This window comes from Ceratotherium simum, chromosome 20, assembly GCF_057802395.1.
Source record: "Ceratotherium simum simum isolate JZ-2026a chromosome 20, ASM5780239v1, whole genome shotgun sequence".
Taxonomy (NCBI): Eukaryota; Metazoa; Chordata; class Mammalia; order Perissodactyla; family Rhinocerotidae; genus Ceratotherium; species Ceratotherium simum.
This window is the reverse complement of record NC_141919.1, coordinates 40,818,693-40,836,946: the sequence shown is the minus strand read 5'-3', so window position 1 is coordinate 40,836,946 and position 18,254 is coordinate 40,818,693. Positions and strand designations below refer to the sequence as shown.

General features: G+C 40.0%; 2 protein-coding genes across 2 annotated transcripts; both read right to left on the bottom strand.

The window, feature by feature from the left end:
• Positions 1–2,928: 2,928 nt before the first annotated feature.
• Positions 2,929–3,647, bottom strand: LOC101401053 (interferon omega-2-like). Its single transcript, XM_004428397.3, has one exon. The coding sequence runs from the start codon at positions 3,589–3,591 to the stop codon at positions 2,929–2,931; it is 663 nt and encodes a 220-aa protein (XP_004428454.2). The 5' UTR covers positions 3,592–3,647.
• An 11,773-nt stretch (positions 3,648–15,420) lies between these two features.
• LOC147914429 (interferon alpha-4-like) lies at positions 15,421–16,401 on the bottom strand. Its single transcript, XM_087444221.1, has one exon. It carries the CDS (start codon positions 16,344–16,346, stop codon positions 15,687–15,689), a length of 660 nt encoding a protein of 219 aa, XP_087300347.1. The 5' UTR covers positions 16,347–16,401; the 3' UTR covers positions 15,421–15,686.
• Between the last annotated feature and the right edge of the window lie 1,853 nt (positions 16,402–18,254).

Below are 18,254 nucleotides of genomic sequence, written 5' to 3'. Positions count from 1 at the left end.
CTCTGTCTCCCCTCATCCTTTCCTCCAGCTGAGCACATGTCTTTGGCAGCTAAAGTCCAGAGTCTGGAGAAGACCTGTGCAGGGTGGGCCGGTAGCTCAATGGGGCAGCGGCTCACTCATCCCCAGCTCTGCTTTGCCAGCCCCACTTCTTGGTTCTGCATTACTTTGGAACATACAAGTTAATAACTTGTGGATATTAAACAGGAGATGACTACAGAGATTTTTCAGTGCAAGGTGACAGGACAGAGCTAGCTAGGAGAAGTTTTTCACATTAAATATAAAAATACAAAAAAATGATTGGAAAGTAAAATTATACATGTGTATGTACACTGGCTGGCAGAATGGGTGGGTCAATACCAAATACTATATTGTGAGGAATGAATGATTCCTTAAATTTTATATTACCAATTTCTGTCAACATTTCTTAAATTAGAATTTATGCAATCTCTAAACTTTCTCCCTGGTCTTTTTTTGTGGCTAATGTTGTAGTTTTTCCTGCATATTACTTAATAGTTGTTCTTTGCCTTCGGTTTGGGGAAAAAGATTCTCTGACCCAATTTCTTTTGTTTATTTTTATTGGGGGTCTCATTCTGTGTTGTAATTAGTCATCTGGGGATCCACAAATGTTATGCTTTTCATGAAGCCAGTGCTCTCGATCTTAGAACAATTCTAAAGTTAATCAGGGAATAATGCAAGCAATAATATTAAAAAATAGAAAGGACTTCTTGACCTTAGCTACCTCAATCAGAAGCATTAAAGGAGTTTTAAAGTCCCCATAGTAAAATGAGTGTAGCAACAAGTAAATTCAGTAATCATATTAATAAAGAAAATAATGTCAAAAATACTTGTATTATCAGAATTAATTAGATTTCTGGTATAGATGTATCTATTATTAATAAGGAAAGAAATAACATTTTAATAAAATTTTCTAAGAATTTCTCTGGCACTCTAACAGAAAGCAATTTAGATTATCATCTCATATCATAGATTAGAAAAAAACTGCTAATGGAATACTGAACTTAATGTAAAAACAGATTGATTAACAAGAAAGGGAGCTGAATATGTATAAAACCAAAAAAAGAATGTACTAGGAAGGGGCTTAGTTCTATGTCCTAAACAGCCCTTGGAGAAATAGACAAGGAACCGTCCAGCTCTTTGTACACAGGGGAAATTAAAAACAAGTGTCTATCAAAAGAATATGGCTATAATTTATAGAAAATTTTATATAATGATTAGAAATTATAAAATTATAAATAAATAATGTAAATGATCAACATAAAACTGGAGTAAATGAAGTAACCGATAAAAGAAAATGAGACTTGATTGTAAAACTTGATTGAAAAAAGAACTAAAATTAGCAAGCAAATGGGTGACCACTGAAATTCACTACAGAGTGATATTAATTAGAACAATGATAAATTACTTGTTAGCCAAACAAGCAATGTATTAAATCGAATATCTGAATAAGCAATAGTTTAAATCAAATAGATATTAAAAATATTCACATATTTTGTGCCAATTCATCCATTCTTTGAAAATGATTCTCAGAAAACACGAAGAAAAATATGCACGGGCATGTTAACCCACCTTCTCCTCCAGGGACCACCTTATTTCTCCACCCTCCACTTCACAAACATGCTTACAAAGATAATTTTCTATGCACAGAGTCCCTACTTCTCGTTCTTGCATTTCTTTTTCAACCTACTCCCATCTGGTTTCTGTCCCATTAATTCCACTAAACCAGATCCTGCTAAGGTCACCAGCGGCATCTGTTTTCAGGTCCCCTGGGACAGTTCAAGCCACACCTGCCCTGCAAGCACCACTCTGTCTTTTAAACACTCTTCTTCCCTTCAGCAGTCTCCCCCATTCGTCCCCATGTGTCCTTCTGACTGCACTGGCCCCTCAGCCTCACTGCCCACTGCAGACTCTCCTCTGCCCTACCTTTAAATGTGGAGGGTCTGCAGGGCTAGGTATAGGTCCTCTCCTCATTGTCCACTCTGTTTATAGGTGACCACATCCATCCCCACGCCCTCATTTCCAGATATGCAATGAGGAATCCCAAGTTAATACCTGCACCCGTGGCATTTTTGTAAATTCTAGACCCATATTCCCAACAGCCAATAAGACCTCTGCACTTATATATCTCCCAGGCACCTTAGAAAGGACTTCTAATATGATTTTTCCTTTCCAGCATCATTGGTACCTAAAACTTCTAGTGTGAGAACATTATTTTCCTTTACTTCTCTTTGTAGTGTTTAATTTAATTGAAATAAAATAAACATTAGGACTGCTTTTAGGTCTCCTTCCCTGTAAGACTGAGAGTTTCAACATAGCAAGAACTGTATTTGCTTTATTTATCTGTATTTCTTTACAGCACTTACACAATTTGTCATTTAGATACTCAATTTATATGTATAATATGAATGTAATGAATGAATAAATAAATTTTACAGTCTATACCTCAATACTGTTTACAAAATGATGGTTTGGATTTTTATTTTAGAATAAACAAATTCAAGAAGTTTTCTTTAATAAGAATTTAATAAATAAAATAAAATGCAAATTTAATAACATGGAAAGGTAAACATATTTTGTAAATTTTAATACAATGTAAAGATGAACAAGTAATTATATATATAATTTCTAAATATCATAAATATGATAGAGGCAAGAAGGAATGGAAAATAAATAAATAAATAAATAAATAAATAAATAAATAAATAAATAAATAAAAACACCAAACGAGTCATCTCTTAGGGACTGATGAGCCTAGAGTTGAATATTTTTAACATATTCTTGCTTAATATAACTGACAAAGTATTAGCTGAATTAATTCAATAAGTTATGTGACTAAAGCAGAAATAAGAGCCTTTGAAATGACTAAAGACGTGCAAGGGTGACATGGCACATTAGTCAAGGAGAATCATTTCAAGGTGACCCCAGGTCTCCATCCTTCATTCTTAACCTTTCTTGCAAGTTTGTCAGTGAAGAGAAGGATCTCATGATTTCCACTCTGACAATCTCCCAGGCACAGTCACTGTATTTCTTCTCTTTCAGGTAGAGATGGATTCCCCGGAAGTACCTCTTCACAGCCAGTGTAGGGCCCTCAGTTCCCAGGGCAGATTCTTCCTCTCCCGTCTCCTGCTCCAAACAGGTGTCCAGGTCTACCAGCTGCCGATGGAGTCCAGTGCAGAGGTTGTCCAAGAGGGTCGTGTTCCAGGCAGCAGAGGAGCGCTCTGTGTGGAAGAGGGTGAAGATCTGCTGGAGCATCTCGTGGAGGACAGAGATGGCCTGGGCCTTCTGGAACTGGCTGCCATCCACCATCTCCTGGGGGAAGCTGAAGTCTTTTCTGTCCTTCAGACAGAAGATGGAGGAGGTTCTCCTCATTTGGCCCAGAAGCACAAAGTTCTTCCTGCTAACCGGGACATGGTTCTGAGGCAGGTCACAGCCCAGAGATCCACCAGGGCCATAGCTGAACACCACCAGAGCCGTCAGTAGAGAGAGCAGGAGGGCCATGGGGAAAATGAGGGTGCTGCTGGCCTGGCTGAGCTGGGTGTCTATGAACCTTGGACTGAGGTTCTCTGATGACATTCTGTCTAAGCATGGCCATTAAATAGGGAACACACAAATTTTCATTTTCTAAACATTTCTCTGCACTTTTACTTTCTTTTTTTGTTTTCATTTATGTATTCTCCATATGGTCTAAGATGATGTCATCAATCCAAACTCCTAGTTTTGCAATAGAAGTTTAATTTTCCCAGTAAACTTCACACGTGCCAATCCAAATGGATACTTATTAATCAAATGAGAAAAGTCTTTGTCCTAAAGACTGAAGTGTATGTAGGTATGTAAATACTCATACACACACATACTCATGTGCATTTTTTAATATACAAATATTGCTCTTCCCTGTGTTAGGAACAAAATTGGCCTTGATTCTGGACTATGTTTTTACCTTCCTTACTTTACATATGGAGACAGGCTTTCTCAGCCCTATGGGTTTCTGTATTTTGTTAGGTACTTACCAGACCATGGATAGTAAATAAGCTCTTTAGAACCAAGGTCTAGATTTTGTTTACTGTTTTATTCACAGCAAAGGCTGACAATTACTGGTGAATGAGCTTCTCCAATGTTTCTCTTCCTTCTTGAATACATTCATGTATGTCCATGTGGTCATGCTTCAGTGGAGCCACAAGATCAGCACTGATACAGACATTGCCCTTTCTTTCCACCATTTTGCAACCACTGTATAGTGCTCCTCAGGCTGTGCCAACACTCCCAGCAGGAATCCTAGTTTTTTTCTGGTGCACATAGGTGTGGAGATTCTAATTCCAAGGTAATTGTATTTTCCCAGCACCACCTCACTGAAAAGGTACTTATCACATCTAGTTACACTTTTCTTCTAGAGTGAGAGTGTCCTCAACCCAAACTCTCCTGGACTCACGCCCTGAGGGCAGGCTCACCATGTCCTGAGGACTTTAGAATTCCCCTACCATGGACTGGCTTGTTTCTTTGTAAACGAAACAGTCTTCCAGGACTCTTCCTCTTGTTCTTAGAGTGTTTGTGTGAAGGACCCTAGTTCTCAGTGGTGACGTCCTGCTCTAATGACCCAAGTCCCCAGGTATCGAAAGTGTCAACAGCCCTCAGGTGCTGAGAGCAAAAGTCTGTTTTGTCTAAGGAGGTGGGAGAATTACCCAATTGTATTATTTCACCTTTAGTGGGGACATAATTTTTATTTTGCCAGTACAGCTTTTATTGTCAACTCTTTTACTTAAACTATTGAACACTTGTTATGCTCAAAATGTCTTAGCTGGGCACAGGGGATTCAATGATGACATCTCCCAGTAGAAACTTATATTACAGAAACTGTCACTGACTAGGTACCCCAAGAAACTCAAGGGTGGGTTTGGAAGCATTTAATTGTTTTTCCAAGTTGGTGTTTTCTCTTTTGTTATGTTAAGGAGATGCAACCACCAACCACCCTGAAACTGACCAAGCCTTACCACAAGAGCTATGCCCATGACCTTTGCCTTATTTTTAATGCTAAGATCTCTCCAGGAGGAGCTTAGGCCTTATCACCATAACCTGCAGTGTATATGGAAGCATCTTTTCCAACCCAGCCTGCACAAGCGAATACGTGCCTCTCTCTTTTGAATATTCATTCCCCATCCAAAATAAAAGATCCTTGCTTCCCTTTGTTCAGGGACACCACGACTTTGGAAATGATTCCTCCTGGTCTCCTATTTGCTGCAAATACACTTTACTTTGTGAGACAACGTCCACTGGCATAGAGTCTTATTTAACTCACCAGAAGGTGAACCCACTTGGTTCAGTAACAAAACTAGTGACTATCAGTTGTTCATTCAGTCTGTGTGTTTCCTTTTGTTGATGACATCTCCCAGTAGAACTTATATTACAGAAACTAGTGACTGTCAGTTGTTCATTCAGTCTGCGTATTTCTTTTTGGTGAGGAAGATTGTCTCTGAGCTAACATCTGTTGCCAATTTTCCTCTTTTTGCATGAGGAAGATTGTCTCTGAGCTAAAATCTGTGCCAATCTTCCTCTATTTTGTATGTGGGACGCCACCACAGCGTGGCTTGACGATCAATGCATAGGTCCCTGCTGGTATCTGAACCCGTGAGCTCTGGGCCACCAAAGCAGAGCATGCAAACTTAACCGCTACGCCAGTGGGCTGGCCCCCTGTGAATTTCTGCTGGGCTTCTTTGCTCATCCATTTCTGTCTCGTGCTCAGAATGCAGGGCAGTGAGGCCCAGGCTATTATGTCAGGGAGAAATCACCTTCTTTCCTTTACTTATGCGTGATATTTCATTTTAATTTTAAACAACAACAAAAATAATTTTAATAACATTTTTTACATAGTGGTTTCCTGGGCATAGTGTGTCTTGTTGCTCCTGCATAACTTTCTATTTCATCCTGCGGTTAGTATAAACAAAGAGAAGTAAAAGAAAGACAAAGGAGCTGTGCCATTTTTCTCTATAATTTTCAAGACTTCAGTTTTTTTGTTTCTTGTTTCAACTTTCCTAGAAAGCAAAACTTGACAGTTGTTTGTGGGCAAAAATAAAACAAATGTAATTCTGCATGTCACGAAAGTGAAAGAAGAGAAGTGACTTTTCTGCTGACGAAATGACACATTCTAAGTTAGCAAAATTCAGTGCAGCAAAACTGGAGACGAGGGAATGGCAGAGGGGAAGAATGAAGGCCAAGTTTGAATAACACAAAGGCAGGACAATGGCTGCTTCTGCCAGAGGCTGGGAGAAGACTAACTCCTGGGTCAACCACCTGCCTTCAGCTTTGCAAGACCAGCCATCTGATTTTCCTTTCATTTAATCCACATGTGATCAGTTCTGAGGCGAAAAGGGAGGGTCACACCAACCAGCTCACAGAGACTGGCAACCAGAACCCCAGTTGCTAGAACACTCACCCTCCCTGGCAGGATAGTAGGTATGAGCCCTTGCCTGAGCACTCTACCTAGTTGATAAATCCGGTCAGGCAACAAATTGATTGCCTCAAGAAATCTAACATTAAGAGAAAGGGAATTGGATGATCCCAAAAGATTCTGCTCTTAATCTGGATAATGATGACGTTTAAAAACGATAACACTGAAATTTATTGCATGCTAACCATAGACCAGCCACTGTTCTAAGATCTTTGAAATTATTAACTCAATCTTCTCTATAATCCTATTTGGATTATATTCATTTATACATCTGTTTGTAAAGAAATATAAATCTAGAGGGATGAGTTATTCCAAAGGTACCAAAGATCCAAAACCTCAAGGAGATTTGAGAGAATGACTTGTCTGGAAGAGTCTGTTAAAAGAAGTGAAAGATAGAAATGGACATGAGATTTACGAACCAAGGAGAGGCCACAGCATGAAATCAGTAGAGCGAGGACAGTGAGATGACAAAGACTCCTGAGTTCCACTCCATACCAAACAATTGTTGTCTATTCTTTTGTATGGGAACAGGGTGTGGTATGAGTCAATTGAACTGACTTCAAGCTCTAAGAAAAAGTAGGAAAAAATTCCTTTAAAATAGTTATAAGGGAGTAGATTTTTCTGCCAATTGAAACAGAAGTTTGCAGCTGCCACTAGAGTAACCCCCACCCCTTCAGATACTCGGCAGACTGCTGTGCTATCAGCGTCACCCACGCTGGGGACCCTGCTATTGGCCGTCTAGGTGGGAGATCTCTGTGCTCTCAGCATCCACTTCAATCTTCTCATCCTCTGAATCAGAATGTTCTGGAGAAAAGGTTGACTCAGTGCTGCCCATTCGTATTGTTTCACCTCCTGAGGACCTGCCGCTGTTCCAGTCGACACTTTTCAACATCTCTGTTCTCCTTCCAAGTTCTCAAGCGGCTGCCTTCAACCTCTTCACGTTTCTAGGCGTGCGTTTGCTTTGGTTTTTTGAGCGAATGAGTCCTGCGCCTGGTGTGGCCTACGCCACGTGGAATCAGATGTGGAACGGCCTAAACCGGCACGGATGAGCTCCCAGATTCTTTCCCAGGTCCTTGGGCGTAGACATGTGGGCGGGGCTCCCTGTCTGTACTGTGTTTCAGTGCTGGGGCTGGAAGTCAGCGGCCTTGACCGCTGCAGCTCAGAAATCAGCTGGCAGGGAGGGTGGAGGCGTGGCCACATTCACACTCGCCCCTGACACCGGAAGCCCTCGGCCTCTTCCAGCTGGTGGGGCACTGTGACCCCTCACAGCCCATTCATGGGCACCTGGCGCCCCTTCTCTGGTCGACCAGAGGCACTTCAGGGTGTAATGTGCCGCTCCTGTGTGGGACGTGTGCGAGGCCTTAGGGGAAGCATCACTCACTCCACCTCACTCAGCCCTCCAGCCTGCCACTTGGCCCTCCAACACTTTCTAATATTTAACGGTTAGTAACTCTCGGATATGAAACAAGATATGGCTATAGAGATTTTCAGGGTAAGGTGACACCAAATCATAGAACTTTTGTACCCCGAAAATATAGTGAAAAACAACCAAAAAAAGGTAAAGTTATAGTAAAAATAATAACCAACAACCACAGTGGAAGAAGTCACAATATTTGAAAGGCAAATCAAAAAAATGTTCATGTTGTCCTGCTCCAAAATGCTCCCCTCCCAAGCAGTGGAGGAAGAAAGGCAAGAAACAAAAATCATTTAACATGTAAATTAAAGCCCCCCCCCACCTTTTTTTAAACAGCACAGAGCCTAGACCCGGGAAAGCACTTATTTCTTTTTTGGGGGGGGGGGGGGTGGTGCGAGAGGAAGATTGGCCCTGTGCTAAAATCTGTTGCAGATCTTCCTCTTTTTCTTTTTTCTCCCCAAAGCCCCAGTACATAGCTGCGTATCAGAGTTGTCCAGTTGTAGCTCCTCTGTGTGGGGCGCCGCCTCAGCATGGCTTGATGAGCGGTGAGTATGTCCGTGTCTAGGATCCAAACTTGCGAACCCCCAGCCAGGAAACAGCCCGCGCGCACTTAACCACTACGCCACAGGCCCACCCCTAAATTAGAGCCCTTTAACCCATCAATTGGAGAGAAGCAGTTTAAAGGTTGAGTCTGTAACCTGAGGCAGAGATTTGAGTGATCCAGGCTAGCTTGAAGCCCCTCCCTGCTACCTGAGCAATTCATACACACTTCCTGATTAACTTCTTCGATTACAATCTTGGATTACTTTAATTAAGGTAATGTATATGTTGGATATATATCTCATATATATCCAAATAGATACTCCACAGGCTGTCAGTTGGCAACAATTGTATTCTCAGAAATTCCTTTATTTACGTCTGTGCTCTCTTACTACTGAGCCAAGGAAGAAGGGCTGCAAGGTGGAGTCATTATTCAAAGTGCCGTTGAGAATCTTCTGATTATAAAGTCAAGCAACATGATCCCATAGTGGGAATAAATTTGAAAAACTGACGTCTCACTTTTAAGAGTTAATGCACCTTCAAACAGGAGACACTTCCTGATTTCCCTTGCATCTCCACACCCAGAATGGGAGGCTCTAAGCCTGCAAGTATGTATGATAAGCAAAGGGGCTGAGCATTCAGGAGACTGGCCAGCTGAGTAGCCTGGAGGCAAGAAACGAGTTCTGACCCTTTCTCTCCACAGAGCTGCCCATTGCCAAAAGAGGGTGTGTCCCGCCTGAAGGTGGGAATATTTTCCCTCTCTGAGATAGAAAAGCCAAGGAAGTGAGCTTAAAGTATTGGAGTCAGTTATTTCCAGAAAAGAACCTCTTTGTAGCTCTGAAGAAGTAGGTGGAAGGGATCAGACTTTTTTGCATAGAACAAAAAGAAGCGTCCTCTCCACCTGCTTGGTGGGTGTCTTTTTCCGTCTTGGCCAATAGGTGGCTCTCTTCCTCTGTAAATGTTTCAATAGCTCCCAGAGTAAAATGAATCTTGCTTTCTAGTTCCTTTTAGCTACAACTACTGTTACATCATGGTAACAGGGACATTCTCTCAGTTCCAAAATTTTTTTCAGAGGGAAAAAAATAGTTTCTTATATAGGAGTTTCTAAAAAACCTAGAACTTTCGCTCAACTTTTGCTTTTAGTTGGTCGCTTTGTACTGGAAGCTGGAGACCACGAAGGAACAGGAAACAGCTGTAAGAATGGGCAATGCAGGCAAAGGAGTGAATGAGGAAAGCACATGGGGAATTTCTACACTGGCGAGGGAGGAAACGATTGTGATATGGGAATAAAAGAACGTGATTCAATAAAGCAAGGAGGGAAGGGCAAAATGTGCGAGGTATCAGAATGAGCAAATTAATACTATCTGTTATATATATAGTATACAAATAATACAAATTAATACTTCAGTTTAGAAGACTAACTTCCCTTCCGGATATTTTTGCAAGCCGCCATTTCCTAACTGAATATACAAATCAGGCTGATCTTCGATGTGAACAGTGACTATATTTCAGTCTTCTCCAGGACACTTCCCAGAATTCCATTGTTCAGACTGTCATGTTTTTTGCAGGTAATTACTGAGAGGTGGGAGAGTTTGCTGCTCTGATATATATATATCTATATGAAAAAATAAGAAAATGTTACTATAGTTAAGCCCTAACTCTGGGAAATAACCTAGTAAGTGTTTTAAGATGTTTTAGTTTGCTTGATACTCGCAGTGACTCTAGGAATATATACACCTTATTTTACATTTGAGAAAACCCAGGCTCAGAGAAGTTAAGTGAATTTCCCAGGATCACACATAATTGCCAGCAGAATCAAGATTCAATACGGAATCCTATGTTGCATATTATAGGCAACTGAAAAGTTTCATGTTTTAGAGTTCCATTAAGTTTTAAAATATGCTTTGATCCCAAAATTAAACACGTCTTGCTCCCTTCTTTTTTTTGCTGAGAAAGATTTGCCCTGAGCTAACATCCCTGCCAATCTTCCTCTATTTTTTAGTATGTGGGCTGCCAGCACAGCATGGCCGCTAACCAAGCAGTGTAGGCCTGCACCCAGAAACCAAACTCGGGCCACTGATGCAGAGCGCACCCAACTTAACTGCTAGGCCACCGGGGCTGGCCGTCCCTTATCTTTTTTTTTTTAATATGCATTGCAATTTGGCTATCTGTGCATCCCCAAAAGTCTGTGATTTTCATGAAGTTGATGCTCTATATTGTAGATAAAATATAAATTTAATCAGGAAGAATGCAAATAATGTTAAAGAATAGAAAAAGTTTTGACGTATCCATCTCTTCTAGAAAATGAGATGAGATTATAGTAGTAATACTAAAAACAGTGTGATATAGGGAGAAATTAGGTAAACGGATTATTAAAGCACATAGTCTCTGAAATTGTTTTATCTGTATTAATTAGCTTTAAGATAAAGGATATATGTGATGCTGATATGGTGGAAAATTTTTTTCAATAAATGGTTCTAGTATGATTAGTTAGCAATCTAGGAAGAAATCAATGTAAAATCTCATCTCATACTATAGATGATAATAAAATCTTGATGGAATGAAGAATTGACAGGAAGAGTAGATTTTTAAAAAGAGAGAGGAGGCCCAGGATAACATGGTAAGCTCATGAGAAATAGGTGACCTAAAAAAGGAAATGTTGGTTGTATTTGAATATACACAAATTTCTACCTTCTTAATATAGAATGGGGTATGGCTACAGAGACTTTTCTGGCAAAATGACTGAATAGAGCCTGATCTCAGGTTTTGGTCACCCAGAAACCAATAGAATAAGGAAAATTAAGTAAACTATAGAAAATACATAAGCAGCCATCAAAGAATAGAAGAGGAATAATATTTGAAAAGTATTAAGACATCAATTAGGGAAGAGCTGTGTGATAGTTAATTTTATATGTCAACTTGGCTAGGCCACAGTACCCAGATATTTGGTCAAACATTATTCTAGATGTTTCTGTGAAGGTATGTTTTGCATGAGATTATGGGCATTTAACATTTAAATCAGTAGACTTTGGGTAAAGCAGATTACCCTCCATAATATGGGTGGGCCGCATCCAATAAGTTGAAGGCCTTAATAGAAAAGGTTGACCCTCTGAAGAATAAGAAGGTGTCTTATTCTTAAGAATAGAGAAACTTCCTCTTTCCCCTCTTTGTTCTTCTAGCTGATCAAATAATTAAAATGGCATACAACAGATTAACAGGGGAAAATCAAATTTAATATATGAGCACAGAGAATTCACATAAGCATGAAAAATTCCAAAGATAGGCAGGCAAAATGAGGTGTATATGTCATTCTGGACTAAGCCGAAGGGAGCAGGGGTCTGGGACTTGAAAGAGAAAGGAGGCAGTTTGCAGAAAGACAAAAAGCTAATGTTTGGTAAACAAATGTTTGCTAGGCCATCCAGAAATAATGGGATACAGAGAGGACTTTGGTCAAACAGGGCTTGCTAGGTTCCTCCCTGTCTACCACACCTAGTTCATGTTATTCTATAGTTATCTATGGTGATAGCTCCTTCCTTGAACAGATCTTCTATCTAAATTCTTTTTAGACAGTTAGGGGGAAGATCAAAGGTTTTTCCTGGGTCTTTTGACTTTGATTGTTTTTAGCTTGAAATAATCTGCATGCAAGAGTGGCACATCTTGGGGAAATTTGTTGTGAATCCATACAAAGGAATTCTGCCAGCAAACTGCCTTTGGAATCGAACTGCAACTCTTCCTAGTGTCTCTAGCGTGCTGACCTACTCTGCAGATTTTGGACTTGCCAGGCCTCCACAATCACCTAAGCCAATTCCTGAAAATCAATCTTTCCCCGTATATGTATACATCCTTTGGTATACATATATGTATACAGCAAAGGGCAAAAATCCTTTGAAATTTAACAAAGGCCCTAGCCAACCCCAAGTTGGCGAGCAGTAAGTCCAAATGTTGAGTGTGTAACCTCAACCACATGTTGAGTGTGTAACCTCAACCACATGTTGAGTGTGTAACCTAAGGAAAAGATTCGAGAACTCTCTGCAGTTGCAGGACCTCCCTGTTAGCTTAGCAATTCACACACACTTCCTGGTGAAATACATCAGTGAAAGTATTGTGCTTATTACAGCAATTCCTCGCAAATTATACCAAAATTGATATGTTTGAATAAATAAAATGTCACTAGCTCTCAGGTGACAATGATACTATTCATTCACATTCCTTAGCTTATATCAGACTTATCTCTTTTGCTACCTAGACAGTTTGTACTACCAAGTGAAAGAGATGTCAAGATTGTTATTCAATGTGGCAATGAGAATATTTTTTATTTGATTATAATTGAAGTCTGATATTCGGGATAAATGTGTGAAACTAAAATGGTACTGTTGAGAGCTGTTTAACGCACTATCAAATGTGAGATTTTCCTGATTGCCATTGAGTTCCATGCCCAGATTGGCGGCTCCACCTGCCAATCTCCCACAGTATGTGGAAAGGGCGATCCATAGGAAGGCTCTGGTCTCCACAGTAGATTGTAGGCAGGGAGCATATCTTTCTCTGTCCTTATGACTACCCTATCCCAAAGAGTCCATACCCTGCCTGGAGCTGGAGACTCAGAGACTCTTTCTCTTTGTAATAGACAAAGGATAAGGAAACAACATTATGACAGTATTAGAATCTGTTATTGCCAAGAAGTAGGCTTTTTGTAGCTTGAAGGGACATCCTCAGAAAGTGGTAGGAGCTGCCTAGATCAGAAGCCTGCCCTCCCGTCTTGGTCTTTGCCCTTGTAGCACTTAGCCAGCAGGGTGCTGTCTTCCCTGAGAGGACGTATGTCCAAGCAGAATGGAATTTCAATGAAAATTTCTTTATTGTGAGTTATGGGTGACTTTGTGAGTTTTGTATGCTAGATTTCTGTTATAATTGTTAAATATGTTTCTACTCCTGAATTATACACGACTCTCTCTTGCTCTATATTCAAGTTGTATTTTCAGCTGATTTTGACCAATTTTTTTCTTTACCTTAAGTATTGAGAAAGAAATTGCCTGATCCAATTTCCCGCTTTCATTTTTTATGGAAATCTGTCAGTCATTACGTCCATGGTAATTTGGTTATCTTGGAATCCACAAACGATAGTGATATTCATAAAATTAGGAAAAATTACCGAAGAGTAATATAAAAGAATTTATATGATTTGCTAGTACATCACTTACATGAAATCATCCAGAAAAAAATATACTGCAAAACAGAAAAAACTAAGCACAGAAAAACTAACCCACATTCTTTTCCGGATTGCACAGTATTTCTTTCTTCACCACAGAGTTACTAACTTCTCTATTTATGTTTCCATCTACTCTAATGTGGTTTCTGCTTCTACCAAACCAACTCTCATTAAGGTCGTCAATGCCATCCATTCTCCTGATGTAGTGGGCAGTTTTAATCCACATCTTCCATGAATCCACTGATGTTCTTCTAAGCACATTTATTTTCTTAAATAACCCTTATCACCTTTCTCTCTTGTTGTTCTTCTAATGTATGGCCATTCTACCTCTGTGGCTCTTCCCTCCCGTCCCTTTGAAGGTCCTCAGAATCAAGTTCAAGTCTTTTTCTCACTCTACACTGTCTCCCCACATGACCACCTCCATTTCTGGCTTTCAGTTACCAGATATGGACCTTGATCCATGGCATTCCTTGTGAATTGCAAACTCATATTTCCAATTGACAATGGATATTTGCGCTTAGATGTCTACCGGCCAACTGTAGAGGATATCTACTACTTTTATTTTTACTTTCTGGCATTCTTCACTCTTGCTTCTGGCGAGAGAATCCATTTGTTTCTCCTTCTTCTTGTTATAGTATTTAACATAACTGATATTAATTATGATTATTGTTTTTAGGCTCCTTTCCCTACAAAAATAAAGGATACAAGAGACCAGGACTCTCTCTTGCTCTATATTCACCTTGTAGGATAGGAAGAACGATTCCTCTAACCTGTAGGTTCTACTGGCTTGTCTAAGAATTAAATTAACATGAGACGGAATAACAGGAGAAAATTAAGCAAAATTTAATAACATGTATACATGGGAGAAACCCAGGAAAACTGAGTAACCTGCCAAAATGGCCAAAGCCACCACCTTAAATACCATCTTCAGCTAAAGACAAAGGAGGAATTCGCCGGTAATGGTTTGAGATTTCAAAGGGGAGGAAGGCAATTCACGTGGAGATGGAAAAGCAAATGTTTGATAAACAAATGTTGACCATGCCAAGCAAAGACAGTGAGAGATGGAGAGGACTATGATTAAATGGCCCTTGCTAGGTTCCTCCCTCTCTGTCACACCTAGTTTATATCATGCTATTGCTATCTTATAGTATTAGCTCCTTCCGAGAACAGGCCTTCTATCTTAAATTCTTTTAGGCAGTTAGACGGAAGGTCAGTTTCTTCTTGAGTCTTTTGTTCTTAAAAAGTAATCAAGCCAAAGAGACATATTTTGGGGCCGGCCTGGTGGCGCAAGCAATTAGGTGCGCATGCTCCACTGTGGCGGCCCGGGATTCGCCGGTTTGGATTCCGGGCATGCACCAACACGCCTCTTGGTGAGCCACGTTGTGGCGGCGTCCCATATAAAGCGGAGGAAGATGGGCACAGATGTTAGCCCAGGGCCAGTTTTCCTCAGCAAAAAGAGGAGGATTGGCAGATGTTAACTCAGGGCCGAACTTCCTCACCAAAAAAAAAAAGGGACATATTTTGGGGTGGCAAATTTGGATCCTCCACAACCTCTATATCCTGAAGGCCACACACAGCCTGCTTTATAGAAAGTCACTTGTTACATATAATTTGAATATAATATGATGGGTAAATCAATGGTGCCAGCCATTCTTTAACCAAGTTGCACAACCAGGCTTGGTGTTTCTTTTTAAAGAATGAGCAAATATAAGACATTTTTGATAGTAAAAATTTAATAAACGAAACAAAATAACTTGAGTAAGTATAAAAACATGTTTTATTATATTACTGAAACGTAAAGGTGCACATGATATTATATGATCAAAAATAATTTAAATATTATAAATAAATATTTAAATAGATGGATAAATAAATCGATCAACATGGTCATCTGTGAGCAACTAGTGCCTGTAGAGTTGAATATGATGGTGCTTAATACTCTTGAAAACATGTGACAAATTGATTCGGTTCAGGTCATGATTACAGCAGATATGAGAGTCTTTGACATGACAGAACACGTGGAAGTGTGATCTTATCAGTCAGTGAGAACCATTTCCATGTTGAACCAGGCTTCATTTCTTACTCCTTAACCTTTCTTGCAAATTTGTTGATGAAGAGAAGGATCTCATGATTTCTGCTCTGACAATCTCCCAGGCACAAGGGCTGTATTTCTTCTCTTGCAGATACAGAGTGATTCTCTGGAAGTATCTCCTCACAGCCAGCGTGGAGTCCTCATTCATCAGGCGAGTCTCTTCCACCCCCACCTCCTGTGTCAGACAGGCTTCCAGGTCAGTCAGCTGCTGATAAAGTTCAGTGTGAAGTTTGTCCAAGAGGGTCTCATCCCAGGTAGCAGACGAGCCCTCTGTTCTGAAGAGGTGGAAGATCTGCTGGATCATCTCATGGACCACAGAGATGGCTTCAGCCTTCTGGATCTGGTTGTCATCAAACACCTCCTGGGGGAATCCAAAGTCATTTCTGTCCTTCAGGCAGGAGAAGGAGGAGATTCTCCTCATTTGTTCCAGGAGTATCAAGACCCTCGTGTTGCCCAGGCTGTGGGTGTGAGGCAGCTCACATCCCAGAGAGCAGATGGAGTGGCAGCTGAGCACCACCAGGGCCGTCAGGAAGGAAAAGGGTAGGGCCATTGGGGATCTTGCAGATGCTGCTGGTCTGGCTGAGGTGGGTGACCCTATGACCTTGGTCCCTGGGTTCTCTGAAGACCTTCCTTTGTGCATGAGTCTTAAATAGGGGTCATGCGAGTTTTCATTTTCTGAATGTTCTCTCTTCCTTTCTACTCTTGTTTTGCTTTTCATTTTGCACTCTCCAATGGGTGAAAGCAGCATTTCTCAACTTTTTTCTTTCATTATTGCCCCCTGCCCCTGGAGTCTTTTTAGGTGTTTTGCTAATTGAACCCCCCACTCTTTTATTCAATGCAAGTTTAGGCATGACTAAATAAAAATTCTAAGCTACAAGTTAAATTTAAAAGCTATTGACATTTATCTTTTTAACTAAATTTGCTGAGTGACTTATAATTTATTTACTTATATAAATTGTAGTGTATAAAATTACATATGCAAATTAACAATTTGTAAAAATACATAATAATAGGTTCAATGTAATGAAATATTTAAAATCATTCAAAACTGCTAAAAGCAATTGAAAAATTGAACTATTTTCTTGACATTTACTTTTAGTGAACTGAATTTTAATTTTGCCTCATATGAGAAAATAATCTTTAACTTCTCTAGGTACTAGATATTCATCAAGATATTGTCAGCATTTTTTTCTGTTTAGCACTAGACATAATTATTGATGTGTTGAGTAACTTTAGTAGAATTCAATCATAAAATATAACCTATTTGTATTTAATTCCCAAAGCCCACGTCACACTCAGAAGCACTGAGGATCAAACATAAGCAACATCCACAGGACAGCCAATGGCAGCCTTACGTATGCAGAGGCGACCTCCACGATATGACTTTGAGATCCAGGAAGCAATGGAGAGAAGGTCCTCCAATCACAGCCATCTATAATCCATAAGTTTGTAGCACTGATGTCGCATACATGTTGTGTTTCTTCCATGAATCCAGTGTCAATGCTTCTTGTGTGATACACAAGGAAACCAATGAGAGAAAATAAATACCAAGGAATAAGTTTTTGTTAGACAAGTTTGACCTTTGGAGTGCCACAAACCATTGTAATATCTGAGATTTGTTCACACCTCCATGAACCTATTTTCACACCCTTGGAAGCAATTGTAACAGATGTTCCATCTGGTAGGGGATGTTGATAACGGGGGAGACTATGCTTATCTGGGGGCGGAGGCTATATGGGAAATCTCTATACCTTCTGCTCAATTTTGCTGTGAACCCAACTGCTCTTTAAAAAAAAGTGTATTTTTAAAAATATATAAAGTCTTCTCCAGTATTAGAGTCAGTTCTTTCCAAGAAAGAGCCTTGTTTAGCTCTGGAGAAAAATCTCCCGCTAGGAGACAGACTTTTACCTAGAACAGAAGCCAGGTCTCCAAACTTGGTCGCGGTCTTTGTCCATCTTGGCCAGTAGGTGGCACTCTTCCTGTATAAACATTTTAATAGTCCACAGGGAAATGGACCCTGCTTTCTAGTTCCTTTTTGCTACAGCTACTGTTACATCATTGCAACAAGGACATCCCCTCATCTCCAAAAATAGTCACCAGGAGAAAAAGAAAAGAAACAGCCTCCCATATGGGAGTTTCCGAAAAACCTAGAACTTTGGCACCACTTTTGATTTCAATTGGTGGCTTTGGACTCAAGTAAAATTGACAACCAGAAACCACAAGGGAACAGGAAGCAGTGGTATGAATGGGCAGAACAGGTTAATGAGGAGTGAATGAGGGAGCACACTGGGGATTTCAACACCAGGGAGATGGGAGTGCAAGAATGGGATACAGAAAAGCAGAGAGGAAGGGGGAAATGTGCCAGGTATCAGAATCAGTAAATGAATATCATATATCTATTTATTAATATATATATACTTTTTTAATATGTTATATACTATAATACATGCTATCATATATTATCTACTACATATTATTCAAATATGTATATTTTTTCAGTTTCAGTTTAGGAGACTAATCTCCATATCAGATATTTACAAGCCACCAA